This window comes from Macaca thibetana, chromosome 7, assembly GCF_024542745.1.
Source record: "Macaca thibetana thibetana isolate TM-01 chromosome 7, ASM2454274v1, whole genome shotgun sequence".
Classification (NCBI taxonomy): Eukaryota; Metazoa; Chordata; class Mammalia; order Primates; family Cercopithecidae; genus Macaca; species Macaca thibetana.
In genome coordinates this window covers 155,689,926-155,710,855 of record NC_065584.1, presented here as the reverse complement: position 1 = coordinate 155,710,855, position 20,930 = coordinate 155,689,926, and the positions used below count along the sequence as shown (strand labels likewise).

General features: G+C 40.2%; 1 protein-coding gene across 5 annotated transcripts in view; it reads right to left on the bottom strand.

Moving 5' to 3' along the window:
• Positions 1 to 20,930, bottom strand: part of LRRC49 (leucine rich repeat containing 49) — a 168,754-nt gene that overhangs the window by 10,339 nt on the left and 137,485 nt on the right. For all 5 annotated transcript variants that reach the window (XM_050796297.1, XM_050796298.1, XM_050796300.1 and 2 more), the window contains one exon: positions 1,188 to 1,341. In XM_050796297.1, the coding sequence (XP_050652254.1) occupies positions 1,188 to 1,341 (154 nt within the window). The remainder of the gene's footprint in view (positions 1 to 1,187; positions 1,342 to 20,930) is intronic.

The following is a 20,930-nucleotide window of genomic DNA, read 5'->3' as shown; positions in this document are numbered from 1 at the left end:
GATTGAAAATTTTTTTTTAAATCACATCTGTACAGACTTTTCTTGTCATTATTCCCTAAACAATATGGTATAACAACTATTTACATGGCATTTGCATTGTAGTATTATAAGTAATCTAGAAATGATTTAAAGTATATGGGAGGATGTGCCTTGGCTACATGCAAATACTATGTACTATGTCATTTTTTATCAGGGACTTGAGCATCTGTGCATTTTGGTATCTGCAGGAGGTCCTGAAACCAATCCCCCATAGATACCAAACACAACTATATACATATTAATTTTTTCACTCATAGAACCAGCTGTATTCAGGAAGAGAAGGAGACATAATCCTGCCACCTTGGCTTTCATTTTCTTCTTTTGGCAACACTGGGAAACCCCTATTGGCCAAAGGATTACGTTCAATCTCTTTCGCATTGTTCTCTTACTATCTTTCTGGTCTCATCTTTTAACACTGTCTATCTCAATCTCTGAACTTCCACAACGATGACCTGCTTATAGTTCCTGGCCCTCTCCTTACATGTTTTATACTTCTATGCCTTATTTGCACTGTGCTATTTGCCAGAACTGCCTCTTTCCTCTTTGCAATACAGCTATATTTTATCTTTTAAGACTCATAAACAAAACACTCTGAACCTCTGACCACATAAAACATAACGGTTTAGTTCCCATTTTCCTGGCTAAGTGCTATATTAGGAATAGAACAGGTTGAAATTGTAATGATTAAGTAATTATAAGAAAATGGTGTAGAATGAAAGATATGAATTAAAACATCAATGGCCCCAGGAAGGAGAACAAAAACGGAGGTCCTGCTGTGTTCTCTGATGGTCTGGCATGACGTGGCTAAGTACCTACAGCAAGCCTATAACCTACTTCTTACACAGATTGGGACCCTTGGTTCTGCTTTGGTCTAGATTTTTGCTACAGATTTACAGTACAGATTTCTTTTGAACATTTTTTTCTTCTGCTGAAATAACAATATTGAAACCTTTGGTTCTTCTTCATTTCAGGGCTCTATTTCTCCCTAATTGCCTGGGTACCTTCTGTCCTCGGCTTTGTAACGTAAGGTTGACAAATATTCCAAAACAAAAAAGTTATCTTAACTGAGGGTAAAATGTACAACCCCCAAATCCAAGCATGTGGGATATATCCTGGCATTAAATCGCAAAGATTAACAGTAGTTTTACCTCTAGCTTTTCATTGTAAAAGTCTCTCGTAGTATAATTTAATGTAGCACGATTTGTGTTTTCTCCTACAAGTCTTTTGCTGTCATTATTTTCTTCGTTGATAATACCAGGTTTTTTTCCTTTGGATTCTAGCAGATACCGAAATTGCTTTTTCCTGTAGAAAGACAGTAAAGAGATTTAGAGAGTTACTTATCAGACTTACTAAAACATGTCTATTTTTTGTTGACTTTAGAGGGGAACATATACTTTTTTGAACATATATTTTAATGAGTTTGAGTTTATGATTTATTTGAGTTCAGTTTGGTACCCCAATCTTTCTACTAATTAATCTATTCAATCCCAATTGTTTTATCCATAACTACCAGTCATCAATGAAAATATGTCTCAAGCATTTCTAAAATGGAAAACACTCTCCTTTAATAAAAATCAATACAAAAATTAATCACAGAGCACAACACAACCCAAAAAGATATAGTAGGTCAAACTTTCAAAGTCTTTATGTCCCATAAAACATGCTAATTACCACTTATAAATCACACAAATGGTTAATAATTCCATTATGCAGTTTGGTAATATTACTCATAGCTAGAAAATGGAATGGGATCTTGGCTCAAGTTTAGGCAAAACCAAAATAACCCAAAAACCAAAAACCTCCAATTGTGAGCATATCATGGGAAGATTCTAGTAGGAGGTTAAATATTGAAACAAGAAGCCTCATTTGATTATGAAGAGGAACATATACAGTGATCACAGTATAACTTACAGAGCCATCAGCCATGATTCATCCTCATGAAGGTGGATTTTTGGCTTCCACCACTTAGGGTGTCTCAAAATGATACTACTACTATACTGTGAACTGTATACTGAAGATTGAGGGCTGAAGAGGAATATAACTTTTTTAAAAATTTATTTTTCTCTGATCTAAAAGTATAACACAATCATTTTAGAGATTTTAGGAAGTACAAATTTGAAAAGTATAAAGAAATGGATAAAAACCACCCATAAGTTTTCATAAATTAATGATGTTCACATTTGAACAGGTAACCTACAGAATGGGAGAACATTTTTGCAACCTATCCATCTGACAAAGGGCTTATCTAGAATCTAGAAAGAACTTAAACAAATTCACAAGAAAAAAAAAACAACCCCATCAAAAAGTGGGCAAAGGATACAACAAACACTTCTCAAAAGAAGACATTTATGCAGCCAAAAGACATATGAAAAAATGCTCATCATCACTGGTCATTAGAGAAATGCAAATCAAAACCATGAGATACCATCTCACGCCAGTTAGAGTGGCGATCATTAACAAGTCAGGAAACAACAGATGCTGGAGAGGATGTGGAAGAATAGAAGTTCTTTTACACTGTTGGTAGGAGTGTAAATTAGTTCAACCATTGTGGAAGACAGTGTGGCAATTCCTCAAGGATCTAGAACTAGAAATACCATTTGACCCAGCAATCATTACTGGGTATATACCCAAAGTATTATAAGTCATTCTACTATAAAGGCACATGCATACATATGTTTATTGCAGCAGTATTCACAATGGCAAAGACTTGGAACCAAAATGCCCATCAATCTTAGGCTGGATAAAGAAAATGTGGCACACATACATCATGGAATACTATGCAGCCATAAAAAAGAATGAGTTCATGTCCTTTGCAGGGACATGGATGAAGCTGGAAACCATCATTCTCAGCAAACTAACACAGGAACAGAAAACCAAACATCACATGTTCTCACTCATAAGTGGGAGTTGAACAATGAGAACACATGGACATAGGGAGGGGAACATCACACACCGGCGCCTGTCAGGGGGTGGAGGGCTAGGGGAGGGATACCATTAGGAGAAATACCTAATGTAGGTGATGGATTGATGGGTGGAGCAAACCACCATGGCACATGTATACCTATGTAACAAAACTGTACATTCTGCACACGTACCCCAGAACTTAAAGTAGAAAAAAAAAAGATCTTTAAAAAAGTAATAATAATGTTCACATTTGACATATTTCCTTGCAAACTTTTTCTATACATTTTTGTGAAAAATTAAGATTGTACTAAACATACAACTTTGTATACTGTTTTCACTTAATGCTATATAAGTATTTTCTATATCATTAAAAATTACAATTTTAATACCTGAATAAAAATCAACTGTGATATATATCACAATTTACTTAATTGGTTCCTCTTATAGGATAGTTACATAGTATAATTTTCTCACCTTTGTAAAGAAAAATGTGAATAACATATAAATCTTTATTTCTATTTATTTTATTTTAAGTTCCAGGATACCTGTGCAGGATGTGCAGCTTTGTTACACAGGGAAACATGTATCATGGTGGTTTGCTGCACCTATCAACCCATCACTAGGTATTAAGTCCCACATGCATTAGCTATTTATCCTGATGCTCTCCCTCCTCCTGCCCCCTGGTAGGCCCCAATGTGTGGTGTTCCCCTCCCTGTGACCATATGTTCTCATTGTTCAGCTCCTACTTATAAATGAGAACATGTGGTGTTTGGTTGTCTCTTCCTGTGTTAGTTTGCTGAGGCTAAAGGCTTCCATCTCCATCCATGTCCTTGCAAGGGACATTACCTCATTTCTTTTTATGATTGCATAGTATTCCATGGTATATATGTACCATAATTTCTTTATCCAGTGTATCGCTGATGGGCATTTGGGTTGATTCCATGTCTTTGTTATTGTGAATAGTCTTGCAACAAACATACATGTACATGTTATAATAGAATGGTTTATATTCCTTTGGGTATATATCCACTAATGGAATTTCTGGGTCAAATTGTATTTCTGGTTCCAGGTCTTCGAAGAATCACCACACTGTCCTCCACAATGGTTGAACTAACTTACATTCCCACTAACAGTGTCAAAAAGTGTTCCTATTTCTCCACAGCCTCACCGGCATCTGTCGTGTCTTGATTTTTTAATAATCGCCATTCTGAATGGCATGCAATAGCATTTCATTGTGGTTTCGATTTGCATTTCTCTAATAATCAGTGATGTTGACCTTTTTTTTCATATGTTTGTTGGCCACATAAACGTCCTCTTTTGAGAAGTGTCTGTTCATGTTCTTTGCCCACTTTTTGACGGGGTTTTTTTTTTCTTGTGAATTTGTTTAAGTTCCTTGTAGATTCTGGATATTAGGCCTTTGTCAGATGGGTGGCTTGCAAAAATTTTCTCCCATTCTGTAGGTTGCCTTGTTTGCTCTGATGATAGTTTCTTTTGCTGTGCAGAAGCTCTTTAATTTGTTTAGATCCCATTTGTCAATTTTTGCTTTTGTTGCAATTACTTTTGACATTTTCATCATGAAATCTTTGCTCATGCCTATGCCCTGAATGGTACTGCCTAGATTTTCTTGTAAGGTTTTTATAGTTTTGGGTTTTACATTTAAGTCTTTAATTTATCTTGAGTTAATTTTTGTGTAAGGTGTAAGGAAGGGGTCCAGTTTCAATGTTCTGCACACGGCTAGCCACTTTTCCCAGCACAATTTATTAAATAGGGAATCCCTTCCCCATTGCTTGTTTTTGTAAAGTTTGTTGAAGATCAGATGGTTGTAGATGTGTGTTCTTATTTCTGAGATTTCTATTCTGTTCCATTGGTGTATATGTCTATTTTGGTACCAGTACCATGCTGTTTTGGTTACTGTAGCCTTGTAGTATAGTTTGAAGTCAGGTAGCTTGATGCCTCCAGCTTTGTTCTTTTGCTTAGGATTGTCTTGGCTATATGGACTTTTTTTTGGTGCCCTACAAGTTTTAAAGTAGTTTTTTCTAATTCTGTGAAGAATGTCAATGGTAGTTTAATGGAAGTAGCATTGAATCTATAAATTACTTTGTCCAGTATGGCCATTTTCATGATATTGATTCTTCTTATCCATGAGCATGGAATGTTTTTCCATTTGTTTGTGTCCTCTCTGATTTCCTTCAGCAGTGGTTTATAGTTCTCCTTGAAGAGAGAACAAGCAGTTCTCCTTGAAGAAGTCCTTCACTTCCCTTGTTAGCTGTATTCCCAGGTATTTTATTCTCTTTGTAGCAATTGTGAATGGGAGTCCATTCATGATTTGGGTCTCTGCTTATCTAATATTGGTGTGTAGCAATGCTTGTAATTTTTGTATATTGATTTTGTATGCTGAGACTTTGCTGAAAAGTTGCTTATCAGCTTAAGAAGCTTTTGAGCTGAGACAATGGGGTTTTCTAGATATAGGATCATGTCATCTGCAAACAGAGACAGTTTGACTTCCTCTCTTCCTATTTGAATATGCTTTATTTCTTTCTCTTGTCTGATTGCCCTGGCCAGAACTTCCAATACTATGTTGAATAGGAGTGGTGAGAGAGGGCATCCTTATCTTGTGCTGGTTTTCAAGGAGAATACTTCCAGCTTTTGACCATTCAGTATGATATTGGCTATGGGTTTATCATAAATGACTCCTATTATTTTGAGGTACGTTCCATCAATGCTTGGTTTATTGAGCGTTTTTAACATGAAGGGATGTCGAATTTTATTAAAAGCCTTTTCTGCATCTATTGAGATAATCATGTGGTTTTGGTCTTTAGTTCTGTTTATGTGATGAATTACGTTTATTGATTTGCCTATCTGAACCAACCTTGCATCCCGGGGATGAAGCCAAAGTGATGGTGTTGAATAAGCTTTTTGATGTGATGCTTGATTTGGTTTGCCAGTATTTGACTGAAGATTTTTGTATTAATGTTCATCAGGAATATTGGCCTGAAGTTTTCTATTTTGTTGTACCTCTGCCAGGTTTTGGTATCAGGATGATAATAGCCTCATAAAATGAGACAGGGAGAAGTCCCTCCTTTTCAATTGTTTGGAATCGTTTTGGAAGAAATAGTACAGAATAGAAGGAGCCAAGAGGGCCGAATAGGAACAGCTCCAGTCTGCAGCTCCCAGCTAGACCAACACAGAAGGCAGGTGATTTCTGCATTTCCAACTAAGGTACCCAGTTCATCTCACTGGGACTGGTTAGTGGGACTGGTTAGGCAGTAGGTCCAACCCACAGAGGGTGAGCAGAAGCAGGGTGGGGCATCACTTCATCTGGGAAGTCCAGGGAGCCAGGGACCTCCCTCCCAGAGCCAAGGGAAGCTGTAAGGGACTGTGCTACCCAGCTGGGTTACTACGCTTTTCCCATGAATTTGCAATCTGCTGATCAGGAGATTCCCTTATGTGCCTACACCACCAGGGTCCTGAGTTTCAAGCACAAAACTGGAGAGCTGCTTAGGAAGACATTGAGCTAGCTGCAGGAGTATTTTTTCATACTCCAATGGCGCTTGGAACCCCAGTGAGACAGAACCGTTCACTCCCCTGGAAAGGGGTCTGAAGCCAGGAAGCCAAGTGGTCTCACTCAGTGGGTCCCACTCCCACAGAGTCCAGCAGGCTAAGAACCACTGGCTTGAAATTCTCACTGCAAGCACAGTAGGCTGAAGTTGACCTGGGAGGATCAAGCTTGGTGGGGGGAGGGGTGTCCACCATTACTGAGGTTTTAGTTGGTAGTTTTCCCCTGACAGTGCTAAGGAGGCTGGGAGGTCTAGGCTGGGCATGGCAAAGTGACTCTGGCCAGACTGCTTCTCCAGATTCCACCTCACTGGGCAGGGCATCTCTGAAGGAAAGGTAGCAGCCCCATTCAGGGGCTTACAGACAAAATCCCCATCTTCCTGGGACAGAGCACCTGGGGAAGGGGTGGCTGTGGGCACAGCTTCAGCAGATTTAATCGTTCCTGCCTGCCAGCTCTGAAGAGGGCGGCTGATCCTGACAAGAGAGATTCTCCCAGCACAGTGCACAAGCTCTGCTAAGGGAAAGACTGCCTCCTCAAGTGGGGTCCCTGACCCCCGTGCCTCCTGAATGAGAGAAACCTCTCAACAGGGGCCAACAGACACCTAATACAGAGGAGTGCTGGCTGGAATTAGGCCAATGCCCCTCTGGGATGAAGCTTCCAGAGGAAGGAGCAGGCAGCAATCTTTGCTGTTCTGCAGCCTCTGCTGGTGATACTCAGGTGAACAGGGTCTGGAGTGGACCTCCAGCAAACTGCAGCAGATATGCAGAAAAGGGGACTGACTGTTAGAAGAAAAACTACAAACAGAAAGCAACAACATCAACATAAAGGATCCCCGCAAAAAAACCCCATCCAAAGGTCATTAGCCTCAAAGATCAAAGGTAGATAAATCCACAAAGATGAGGAAAATCCTAAAACCAGAATGCCCCTTCTCCAAATGATTGCAACTCCTCCCCGACAATGGCACAAATCTGGACAGAGAATGAGACTGACAAATTGACAGAAGTAAGCTTCAGAAGATGGGTAATAAACTCCTCTGAGCTAAAGGAGCATAGTCTAACCCAATGTAAGGAAGCTAAGAATCTTGATAAAAGGTTACAGGAATTGCTAAGTAGAATAAACAGTTTAGAGAGGAACATAAATGACCTGATGGAGCTGAAAAACATAGCACGAGAACTTCATGAAGCATATATAAGTATCAATAGCTGAATCAATCAAGCAGAAGGAAGCATATCAGAGACTGAAGATTAACTTACTGAAATAAGGCATGAAGACAAGATTAGAGAAAAAAGAATGAAAAGGAATGAACAAAGCCTCCAAGAAATATGTGACTATGTGAAAAGACCAAACCTACGATTGATTGGTGTACCTGAAAGTGAAGGACAGAATGGAACCAAGTTGGAAAACACACTTCAGAATATTATCCAGGAGAACTTCCCCAACCTAGCAAGACAGGCCAACATTCAAATTGAGGAAATACAGAGAACACCACTAAGATATTACTTGAGAAGAGCAACCCCAAGACACATAACTGTCAGATTCTCCAAGGATGAAACAAAGGAAAAAATGTTAAGGGCAGCCAGAGAGAAAGGTCAAGTTACACAAAGGGAAGCCCATCAGACTACCAGTAGATCTCTCTGCAGAACCCTACAAGCCATAAGAGAGTAGGGGCCTATATTCAACATTTTTAAAGAAAAGAATTTTCAACACAGAATTTCATATCCAGCCAAACTAAGTTTCATAAGTGAAGGAGAAATAAAATCCTTTACAGACAAGCAAATGCTAAGGGATTTTGTCATTACCAGGCCTGCCTTACAAGAGCTCCTAAAGAAAGCACTAAATATGGAAAGGAAAAATTGGTACCAGCCACTGCAAAAACATAACAAAATATAAAGACCAAAGACACTATGTAGAAACTGCATCAACTAATGTGCAAAATAACCAGCTAGCATCACGATGACAGGATCAAATTCACACATAACAATATTAACATTAAATGTAAATGGGCTAAATGCCCCAATTAAAATAATCAGACTAGCAAATTGGATAAAGGGTTAAGACACACAATGTGCCGTATTCAGGAGACCTATCTCACTTGCAAAGACACACATACGATCAAAATAAAGGGATGGAGGAATACTTACCAAGAAAATGGAAAGCAAAAAAAGCAGGGGTTGCAATCTTAGTCTCTGATAAAACAGACTTTAAATCAACACAGATCAAAAAAGACAAAGAAGGGCATTACATAATGGTAAAGGCATCAACAAAACAAGAAGAGCTAACTATCCTAAATATGTATGCGTCCAATATGGGAACACCCAGATTCATAAAACAACTTCTTAGAGACCTACAAAGGGACATAGACTCCCACGCAGTAATAGTGGGAGATTTTATTTTATTTAATTAATTAATTTATTTATTTTTATTATACTTTAAGTTCTAGGGTACATGTGCATAATGTGCAGGTTTGTTACATATGTATACTTCTGCCATATTGATGTGCTGCACCCATCAACTCATCAGCACCCATCAACTCGTCATTTACATCAGGTATAACTCCCAATGCAATCCCTCACCCCTCCCCCCTCCCCGTGATAGGCCCCAGTGTGTGATGTTCCCCTTCCTGAGTCCAAGTGATCTCATTGTTCAGTTCCCACCTATGAGTGAGAACATGCGGTGTTTGGTGTTCTGTTCTTGTGACAGTTTGCTGAGAATGATGGTTTCCAGCTGCATCCATGTCCCTACAAAGGACACAAACTCATCCTTTTTTATGGCTGCATAGTATTCCACGGTGTATAGGTGCCACATTTTCTTAATCCAGTCTGTCACTGATGGACATTTGGGTTGATTCCAAGTCTTTGCTATTGTGAATATTGCCACAATAAACATACGTGTGCATCTCTCTTTATAGCAGCATGATTTATACTCCTTTGGGTATATACCCAATAATGGGATGGCTGGATCATATGGTACTTCTAGTTCTAGATCCTTGAGGAATCGCCATACTGTTTTCCATAATGGTTGAACTAGTTTACAGTCCCACCAACGGTGTAAAAGTGTTCCTATTTCTCCACATCCTCTCCAGCACCTGCTGTTTCCTGACTTTTTAACGATTGCCATTCTAACTGGTGTGAGATGGTATCTCATTGTGGTTTTGATTCGCATTTCTCTGATGACCGGTGATGATGAGCATTTTTTCATGTGTCTGTTGGCTGTATGAATGTCTTCTTTTGAGAAATGTCTGTTCATATCCTTTGCCCACTTTTTGAAGGGGTTGTTTATTTTTTTCTTGTAAATTTGTTTGAGTTCTTTGTAGGTTCTGGATATTAGCCCTTTGTCTGATGAGTAGACTGCACAAATTTTCTCCCATTCTGTAGGTTGCCTGTTCATTCTGATGGTAGTTTCTTTTGCTGTGCAGAAGCTCTTTAGTTTAATTAGATCCCATTTGTCAATTTTGGCTTTTGTTGCCATTGCTTTTGGTGTTTTAGACCTGAAGTCCTTGCCCATGCCTGTGTCCTGAATGGTATTACCTAGGTTTTCTTCTAGGCTTTTTATGGTATTAGGTCTAACATTTAAGTCTGTAATCCATCTTGAATTAATTTTAGTATAAGGAGTAAGGAAAGGATCCAGTTTCAGCTTTCTACTTATGGTTAGCCAATTTTCCCAGCACCATTTATTAAATAGGGAATCCTTTCCCCATTTCTTGTTTTTCTCAGGTTTATCAAAGATCAGATGGCTGTAGGTGTGTGGTATTATTTCTGAGGACTCTGTTCTGTTCCATTGGACTATATCTCTGTTTTGGTACCAGTACCATGGTGTTTTGGTTACTGTAGCCTTGTAGTATAGTTTGAAGTCAGGTAGCGTGATGCCTCCAGCTTTGTTCTTTTGACTTGGGATTGTCTTGGAAATGTGGGCTCTTTTTTGGTTCCATATGAACTTTAAAGCAGTTTTTTCCAATTCTGGGAAGAAAGTCATTGGTAGTTTGATGGGGATGGCATTGAATCTATAAATTACCTTGGGCAGTATGGCCATTTTCACGATATTGATTCTTCCTATCCATGAGCATGGTATGTTCTTCCATTTGTTTATGTCCTCTTTTATTTCACTGAGCAGTGGTTGGTAGTTCTCCTTGAAGAGGTCCTTTACATCCCTTGTAAGTTGGATTCCTAGGTATTTTATTCTCTTTGAAGCAATTGTGAATGGAAGTTCATTCATGATTTGGCTCTCTGTTTGTCTGTTACTGGTGTATAAGAATGCTTGTGATTTTTGCACATTAATTTTGTATCCTGAGACTTTGCTGAAGTGTCTTATTAGTTTAAGGAGATTTTGGGCAGAGACAATGGGGTTTTCTAAATATACAATCATGTCATCTGCAAACAGGGACAATTTGACTTCTCCTTTTCCTAAGTGAATACCCTTTATTTCTTTCTCTTGCCTGATTGCCCTAGCCAGAACTTCCAACACTATGTTGAATAGGAGTGGTGAGAGAGGGCATCCCTGTCTTGTGCCAGTTTTCAAAGGGAAGTTTTCCGGTTTTTGCCCATTCAGTATGATATTGGCTGTGGGTTTGTCATAAATAGCTCTTATTATTTTGAGATACGTTCCATCAATACCGAATTTATTGAGCGTTTTTAGCATGAAGGGCTGTTGAATGTTTTCAAAGGTCTTTTCTGCATCTATTGAGATAATCATGTGGTTTTTGTCTTTGGTTCTGTTTATATGCTGGATTACATTTATTGATTTGCATATGTTGAACCAGCCTTGCATCCCAGGGATGAAGCCCACTTAATCATGGTGGATAAGCTTTTTGATGTGCTGCCGGATCCGGTTTGCCAGTATTTTATTGAGGATTTTTGCATTGATGCTCATCAGGGATATTGGTCTAAAATTCTCTTTTTTTGTTGTGTCTCTGCCAGGCTTTGGTATCAGGATGATGTTGGCCTCATAAAATGAGTTAGGGAGGATTCCCTCTTTTTCTATTGATAGGAATAGTTTCAGAAGGAATGGTACCAGCTCCTCCTTGTACCTCTGGTAGAATTCAGCTGTGAATCCGTCTGGTCCTGGACTTTTTTTGGTTGGTAGGCTATTAATTATTGCCTCAATTTCAGAGCCTGCTATTGGTCTATTCAGGGATTCAGCTTCTTCCTGGTTTAGTCTTGGGAGAGTGTAAGTGTCCAGGAAATTATCCATTTCTTCTAGGTTTTCTAGTGTATTTGCATAGAGGTGTTTATAGTATTCTCTGATGGTAGTTTGTATTTCTGTGGGGTCGGTGGTGATATCCCCTTTATCATTTTTTATTGCATCTATTTGATTCTTCTCTCTTTTCTTCTTTATTAGTCTTGCTAGCGGTCTATCAATTTTGTTGATCTTTTCAAAAACCAACTCCTGGATTCATTGATTTTTTGGAGGGTTTTTGTGTCTCTATCTCCTTTAGTTCTGCTCTGATCTTAGTTATTTCTTGCCTTCTGCTAGCTTTTGAATGTGTTTGCTCTTGCTTCTCTAGTTCTTTTAATTGTGATGTTAGAGTGTCAATTTTAGATCTTTCCAGCTTTCTCTTGTGGGCATTTAGTGCTATAAATTTCCCTCTACACACTGCTTTAAATGTGTCCCAGAGATTCTGGTATGTTGTATCTTTGTTCTCATTGGTTTCAAAGAACATCTTTATTTCTGCCTTCATTTCGTTATGTACCCAGTAGTCATTCAGGAGCAGGTTATTCAGTTTCCATGTAGTTGAGCGGTTTGATTGAGTTTCTTAGTCCTGAGTTCTAGTTTGATTGTACTGTGGTCTGAGAGACAGTTTGTTGTAATTTCTGTTCTTGTACATTTGCTGAGGAGTGCTTTACTTCCAATTATGTGGTCAATTTTGAAATAAGTGTGATGTGGTGCTGAGAAGAATGTATATTCTGTTGATTTGGGGTGCAGAGTTCTGTAGATGTCTATTAGGTCTGCTTGCTGCAGAGATGAGTTCAATTCCTGGATATCCTTGTTAACTTTCTGTCTCATTGATCTGTCTAATGTTGACAGTGGGGTGTTGAAGTCTCCCATTATTATTGTATGGGAGTCTAAGTCTCTTTGTAAGTCTCTAAGGACTTGCTTTATGAATCTGGGTGCTCCTGTATTGGGTGCATATATATTTAGGATAGTTAGCTCTTCCTGATGAATTGATCCCTTTACCATTATGTTATGGCCTTCTTTGTCTCTTTTGATCTTTGATGGTTTAAAGTCTGTTTTATCAGAGACTAGGATTGCAACCCCTGCTTTTTTTTGTTCTCCATTTGCTTGGTAGATCTTCCTCCATCCCTTTATTTTGAGCCTATGTATGTCTCTGCATGTGAGATGGGTCTCCTGAATACAGCAGACTGATGGGTCTTGATTCTTTATCCAGTTTGCCAGTCTGTGTCTTTTAATTGGAGCATTTAGTCCATTTACATTTAAGGTTAATATTGTTATGTGTGAACTTGATCCTGTCATTATGATATTAACTGGTTATTTTGCTTGCTATTTGATGCAGTTTCTTCCTAGCATTGATGGCCTTTACATTTTGGCATGTTTTTGCAATGGCTGGTACCTGTTGTTCCTTTCCATGTTGAGTGCTTCCTTCAGGGTCTCTTGTAAGGCAGGCCTGGTGGTGACAAAATCTCTAAGCATTTGCTTATATGAAACTTAGTTTGGCTGGATATGAAATTCTGTGTTGAAAATTATTTTCTTTAAGATTGTTGAATATTGGCCCCCACTCTCTTCTGGCTTAGAGTTTCTGCCAAGAGATCTGCTGTTAGTCTGATGGGCTTCCCTTTCTGTGTAACCTGACCTTTCTCTCTGCTGCCCTTAAGATTTTTTCCTTCATTTCAACTTTGGTGAATCTGGCAATTATGTGTCTTGGAGTTGCTCTTCTCGAGGAGTATCATTGTGGCATTCTCTGTAATTCCTGAATTTGAATGTTGGCCTGCCCTACTAGGTTGGGGAAGTTCTCCTGGATGATATCCTGAAGAGTGTTTTCCAACTTGGTACCATTTTCTCCCTCACTTTCAAGCACCCCAATCAGACGTAGATTTGATCTTTTTACATAATCCCACACTTCTTGCAGGCTTTGTTCATTTCTTTTTCTTCTTTTCTCTTTAGACTTCTCTTCTCGCTTCATTTCATTCATTTGATCTCAATCGCTGATACTCTTTCTTCCAGTTGATCGAGTCGGTTACTGAAGCTTGTGCATTTGTCACGTATTTCTCGTGTCATGGTTTTCATCTCTGTCCGTTCATTTATGGCCTTCTCTGCATTAATTATTCTGGTTATCAATTCTTCCACTCTTTTTTCAAGATTTTTAGTTTCTTTGCGCTGGGTACGTAATTCCTCCTTTAGCTCTGAGAAGTTTGATGGTCTGAAGACTTCTTCTCCCATCTCATCAAAGTCATTCTCCGTCCAGCTTTGATCCGTTGCTGGTGATGAGCTGCGTTCCTTTGTAGGGGGAGATGCACTCTGATTTTTTGAATTTCCAGCTTTTCTGCCCTGCTTTTTCCCCATCTTTGTGGTTTTATCTGCCTCTGGTCATTGATGATGGTGACGTACTGATGGGGTTTTGGTGTGAGTGTCCTTCCTGTTTGTTAGTTTTCCTTCTAATAGTCAGGACCCTCAGCTGTAGGTCTGTTGGAAAATGCTTGAGGTCCACTCTAGACCCTGTTTGCCTGGGTGTCAGCAGCAGAGGCTGCAGAAGATAGAATACTGCTGAACAGCGAGTGTACCTGTCTGATCCTTGTTTTGGAAGCTTCCTCTCAGGGGTGTACTCCACCGTGTGAGGTGTGGGGTGTCAGTCTGCCCCTAGTGGAGGATGTCTCCCAGTTAGGCTACTCAGGGGTTAGGGACCCACTTGAGCAGGCAGTCTGTCCGTTCTCAGATCTCAACCTCCATGTTGGGAGATCCACTGCTCTCTTCAAAGCTGTCAGACAGAGTCGTTTGCGTCTGCAGAGGTTTCTGCTGCTTTTTTGTTGTTGTTGTTGTTTAGCTGTGCCCTGTCCCCAGAGGTGGAGTCTACAGAGACTGGCAGGCCTCCTTGGGCTGCTGTGAGCTCCACCTAGTTCGATCTTCCCAGGGCTTTGTTTACCTACTTAAGCCTCAGCCATGGCGGGTGCGCCTCCCCCAGCCTTGCTGCTGCCTTGCAGTTAGATCGCAGCCTGCTGTGCTAGCAATGAGGAAGGCTCTGTGGGCGTGGGACCCTCCTGGCCAGGTGTGGGATATAATCTCCTGGCGTGCCGGTTTGCTTAAAGTGCAGTATTGGGGTGGGAGTTACCCGATTTTCTAGGTGTTGTGTGTCTCAGTTCCCCTGGCTAGGAAAAGGGATTCCCTTCCCCCTTGCACTCCCCAGGTGAGGCGATGCCTGGCCCTGCTTCAGCTCTCGCTGGTCAGGCTGCAACAGCTGACCAGCACCGATTGTCCAGCACTCCCTAGTGAGATAAACCCAGTACCTCAGTTGAAAATGCAGAAATCACCTGTCTTCTATGTTGCTCGTGCTGCGAGCTGGAGACTGGGGCTGTTCCTATTCGGCCATCTTGCTCCGCCCCCCCAATAGTGGGAGATTTTAACAGCCCACTGTCCATATTAGATAGATCGATGAGACAGAAAATTAACAAGGATACTCAGGATTTGAACTCAGCTCTGGACCAAGTGAACCTTGGTCCAGAATGAATCCTGAATGACTGCTCCTGAATGACTCCTGGGTAAATAATGAAATTAAGCCAGAAATAAAGAAGTTCTTTAAACTCAATGAGAACAAATAGACAACGTACCAGAATCTCTGAGACACAGCTAAAGCAGTGTTAAGAGGAAAATTTATAGCACTAAATGCCTACAATGGAAAGCTGGAAAGATATAAAATTGACACCCTAACATTACAATTAAAAGAACTAGAGAAGCAAGAGCAAAGAAATTCTAAAACTAGCAGAAGACAAGAAATAACAAAGATCAGAGCAGAACTGAAGGAGATAGAGAAATGAAAAGCCCTTCAAAAAATCAATGAATCCAGGAGCTGGTTTTTTGAAACGATTAACAAAGTAGATGGACTGCTAGCCAGACTAATAAAGAAGAAAAGAGAGAGGAATCAAATAGACACAATAAGAAATAATAAAGGGGAGGTCACCTCTGATCCCACAGAAATACAAACTACCATCAGAGAATACTATCAACACCTCTGTGCAAATAAACTAGAAAACCTAGAAGAAATGGATAAATTCCTGGACACATACAGCCTGCCAAGACAAAACCAGGAAGAAGTTGAATCTCTGAGAAGACCAGTAACAACTTCTGAAATTAAGGCAGTAATTAATAGCCTACCAAACAAAAAAGTCCAGGTCCAGATGGATTCACAGCTGAATTCTACCAGAGGTACAAAGAGGAGCCAGTACCATTCCTTCTGAAACCACTCCAAAAAATAGAAAAAGAGGGACTCCTCCCTAACTCATTTTATGAGGGCAGCATTCTCCTGGTACTGAAACCTGGCAGACACACAACAAAAAAAGAAAATTTCAGGCCAATATCAATGATGAATATCGATACAAAAATCCTCAATATAATACTGGCCAACTGAATCCAGCAGGACATCAAAAAGCTTATCCAGGAAGATCAAGTTGGATTTATCCCTGGGATGCAAGGCTGGTTCAACATATACAAATCAATAAATGTAATCCATCACATATACAAAACCAATGACAAAACCACATGATTATCTCAACAGATGCAGAAAAGGCCTTTGATAAAATTAAACATCCCTTCATGCTAAAAACGCTCAATAAATTGGTTATTGATGGAATATATCTCAAAATAATAAGAGCTATTTATGACAAACCCATAGCCAGTATGATACTGAATTGGCAAAAGCTGGAAGCATTCCCTTTGATAACTGGCACGAGACAAGGACGCCCTCTCTCACCACTCCTATTCAACAAAGTATTGAAAGTTCTGGCCAGGGCAATCAGGTAAGAGAAAGAAATAAAGTATATTCAAACAGGAAGAGAGGAAGTCAAATTGTTTCTGTTTGCAGATGACATGATTGTATATTTAGAAAACCCCATCGTCTCAGCCCAAAAACTCCTTAAGCTAATAAGCAACTTTTCAGCAAAGTCTCAGGATACAAAATCACTGTGCAAAAATCACAAGCATTCCTATATACCAACAACAGATAAGCAGAGAGCCAAATCATGAGTGAACTACCATTCACAATTGCTACAAAGAGAATAAAACACCTAGGAGTACAACTTACAAGGGACGTGAAGGACCTCTTCAAGGAGAACTACAAAGAATTAAATAGGCAATAAAAGAGGACACAAGCAAATGGAAAAACATTCCATGCTCATGTATAGAAGGAATCAATATCATGAAAATGGCCATACTGCCCAAAGTAATTTATAGATTCAAAGCTATTCCCATCAAGCTACCAGTGAGTTTCTTTGTAGAATTAGATAAAAGTACTTTAAATTCCGTATGGGACCAAAAAGATCCCGTATAGGCAAGGTGATCCTAAGCAAAAAGAACAAAGCTGGAGGCATCACGCTACCTGACTTCAAACTATGCTACACGGCTACAGTAACCAAAACAGCATGGTACTGGTACCAAAACAGACATATACATGAATGGAACAGAACAGAGACCTCAGAAATAACACCACACGTGTACAACCATCTGATCTTCAACAAATTTGACAAAAACAAGCAATGGGGACAGGATTCCCTATTTAATAAATAGTGCTGGGAAAACTGGCTAGCCATATGCAGAAAACTGAAACTGGACCTTTTCCTTACACCTTATACAAAAATAAACTCAAGATGGATTAAAGACTTAAATGTAAAACCCTAAATCATAAAACCCCTAGAAGAAAACCTAGGCAATACCATTCAGGACATAGGCATGGGCAAAGACTTCATGACTAAAACACCAAAAGCAATGGCAATAAAAGCCAAAATTGACATGGGATCTAATCAAACTATAGAGCTTCTGCACAGCAAAAGAAACTATCTTCAGAGTGAACAGGCAACCTACAGAATGGGAGAAAATTTTTGCAAGCAACCCATCTGACAAAGGTCTAATATTCAGAACGTACACGGAACTTAAACAAATTTACAAGAAAAAAACAGACAACCCCACCAAAAAGTGGACCAAGGATATGAAAAGACACTTCTCAAAAGAAGACATTAATGTGGCCAAAAAATATATGAAAAAAACCTCATCATCACTGGTTATTAGAGAAATGCAAATCAAAACCACAATGAGATAATATCTCACGTCAGTTAGAATGGTGATTATTAAAAAGTCAAGAGGGGCACGCCCAAGATGGCCGAATAGGAACAGCTCCAGCCTCCAGCTCCCAGCGTGAGTGACACAGAAGATGGGTGATTTCCGCATTTTCAACTGAGGTACCGGTTCATCTCACTGGGTCATGTCAGACGGTTGGCGCTGGTCCATGGGTGCAGCCCGACCAGCAAGAGCTGAAGCAGGGTGAGGCATCACCTCACCTGGGAAGCGCAAGGGGAAAGGGAATTCCTTTTCCTAGCCAAAGGAAATTGAGACACACAACACCTGGAAAATCGGGTAACTCCGACCCTAACATTGCACTTTACCAAGGGTCTTAGCAAACGGCATACAAGGAGATTATATCCCACACCTGGCCTGGAGGGTCCCACGCCCACGGAGCCTCCCTCATTGCTAGCACAGCAGTCTGAGATCTAACTGCAAGGCGGCAGCGAGGCTGGAGGAGGGCACCCACCTTTGCTGAGGCTTAAGTAGGTAAACAAAGCCACCAGGAAGCTCAAATTGGGTGGAGCCCACCACAGCTCAAGGAGGCCGGCCTGCCTCTGTAGACTCCTCCTCTGGGGACAGGTCATAGCTAAACAAAAAGCAGAAGAAACCTCGGCAGAGGTGAATGCCCCCGTCTGACAGCTTTGAAGAAAGCAGTGGATCTCCCAGCACAGAGGTTGAGATCTGAGAATGGACAGACTGCCTGCTCAAGTGGGTTCCTGACCCCTGAAGAGCCTAACTGGGAAACATCCCCCACTAGGTGCAGATCGACACCTCACACCTCACACAGTGGGGTACACCCCTGAGACAACGCTTCCAGAGCAAGAATCAGACAGCAACACTCGCTGTTCAGCAATATTCTATCTTCTGCAGCCTCCGCTGCTGATACCCAGGCAAACAGGGTCTGGAGTGGACCTCAAGCAAACTCCAACAGACCTACAGCTGAGGGTCCTGACTGTTAGAAGAAAAACTAACAAACAGAAAGGACACCCACACCAAAACTCCATCAGTATGTCACCATCATCAAAGAGCAAAGGCAGATAAAACCACAAAGATGGGGAAAAAGCAGGGCAGAAAAGCTGGAAATCCAAAAAATCAGAGCGCATCTCCCCCTCCAAAGGAACGCAGCTCATCGCCGCAATGGAACAAAGCTGGACGGAGAATGACTTTGACAAGTCGAGAGAAGAAGACTTCAGTTGATCAAACTTCTCAGAGCTAAAGAAGGAACTACGTAACCAGCAGAAAGAAACTAAAAACCTTGAAAAAAGATTTGACAAATGGCTAACTAGAATAATCAATGTAGAGAAGTCCTTAAAAGAACTGAGAGAGACGAAAATCATAACATGAGAACTACATGACAAATGCACAAGCTTCAGTAACTGACTCGATCATCTGGAAGAAAGAGTATCAGCGATTGAAGATCAAATGAACAAAATGAAGCGAGAAGAGAAGTGTAGAGAAAAAAGGGTAAAAAGAAATGAACAAAGCCTCCAAGAAATATGGGATTATATGAAAAGACCAAATCTACGTCTGATTGGTGTGCCTGAAAGTGACGGGGAAAATGGAACTAAGTTGGAAAACACTCTGCAGGATATCATCCAAGAGAACTTCCCCAACCTAGTAAGGCAGGCCAACATTCAAATTCAGGAAATACAGAGAATGCCACAAAGATACTCCTTGAGAAGAGCAACTCCAAGACACATAATTGTCAGATTCACCAAAGTTGAAATGAAGGAAAAAATCTTAAGGGCAGCCAGAGAGAAAAGTCAGGTTACACACAAAGGGAAGCCCATCAGACTAACAGCAGATCTCTTGACAGAAACTCTCCAAGCCAGAAGAGAGTGGGGACCAATATTCAACATTCTTAAAGGAAAGAATTTTCAACCCAGAATTCCATATCCAGCCAAACTAAGTTTCATAAGTGAAGGAGAAATAAAATCCTTTACAGACAAGCAAATGCTTAGAGATTTTGTCACCACCAGGCCTGCCTTACAAGAGACCCTGAAGGAAGCACTAAACATGGAAAGGAACAACAGGTACCAGCCATTGCAAAAACATGTCAAAATGTAAAGTCCATCAATGCTTGGAAGAAATCGCATCAAATAGCGAGCAAAATAACCAGCTAATGTCATAATGACAGGATCAAGTTCACACATAACAATATTAACCTTAAATGTAAATGGACTAAATGGTCCAATTAAAAGACACAGACTGGCAAATTGGATAAAGAGTCAAGACCCATCAGTTTGCTGTATTCAGGAGACCCATCTCACATGCAGAGACACACAGAGGCTCAAAATAAAGGGATGGAGGAAGATCTCCCAAGCAAATGGTAAACGAACAAACAAACAAAAAAGCAGGGGTTGCAATCCCACTCTCTGATAAAACAGACTTTAAACCATCAAAGATCAAAAGGGACAAAGAAGGCCATAACATAATGGTAAAGGGATCAATTCATCAGGAAGAGCTAACTATCCTAAATATATATGCACCCAATACAGGAGCACCCAGATTCATAAAGCAAGTCCTTAGAGACTTACCAAGAGACTTAGACTCCCATACAATAATAATGGGAGACTTTAACACCCCCACTGTCAACATTAGACAGATCAATGAGACAGAAAGTCAACAAGGATACCCAGGAATTGAACTCAACTCTGCACCAAGCGGACCTAATAGACATCTACAGAACTCTCCACCCCAAATCAACAGAATATACATTCTTCTCAGCACCACATCGCACTTATTCGAAAATTGACCACATAGTTGGAAGCACTCCTCAGCAAATGTAAAAGAACAGAAATCATAACAAACTGTCTCTCAGACCACAGTACAATCAAACTAGAACTCAGGACTAAGAAACTCAATCAAACTGCTCAACTACATGGAAACTGAACAACCTGCTCCTGAATGACTACTGGGTACATAACGAAATGAAGGCAGAAATAAAGATGTTCTTTGAAACCAATGAGAACAAAGATACAACATACCAGAATCTCTGGGACACATTTAAAGCAGTGTGTAGAGGGAAATTTATAGCACTAAATGCCCACAAGAGAAAGCTGGAAAGATCTAAAATTGACACCCTAGCATCACAATTAAAAGAACTAGAGAAGCAAGAGCAAACATATTCAAAAGCTAGCAGAAGGCAAGAAAT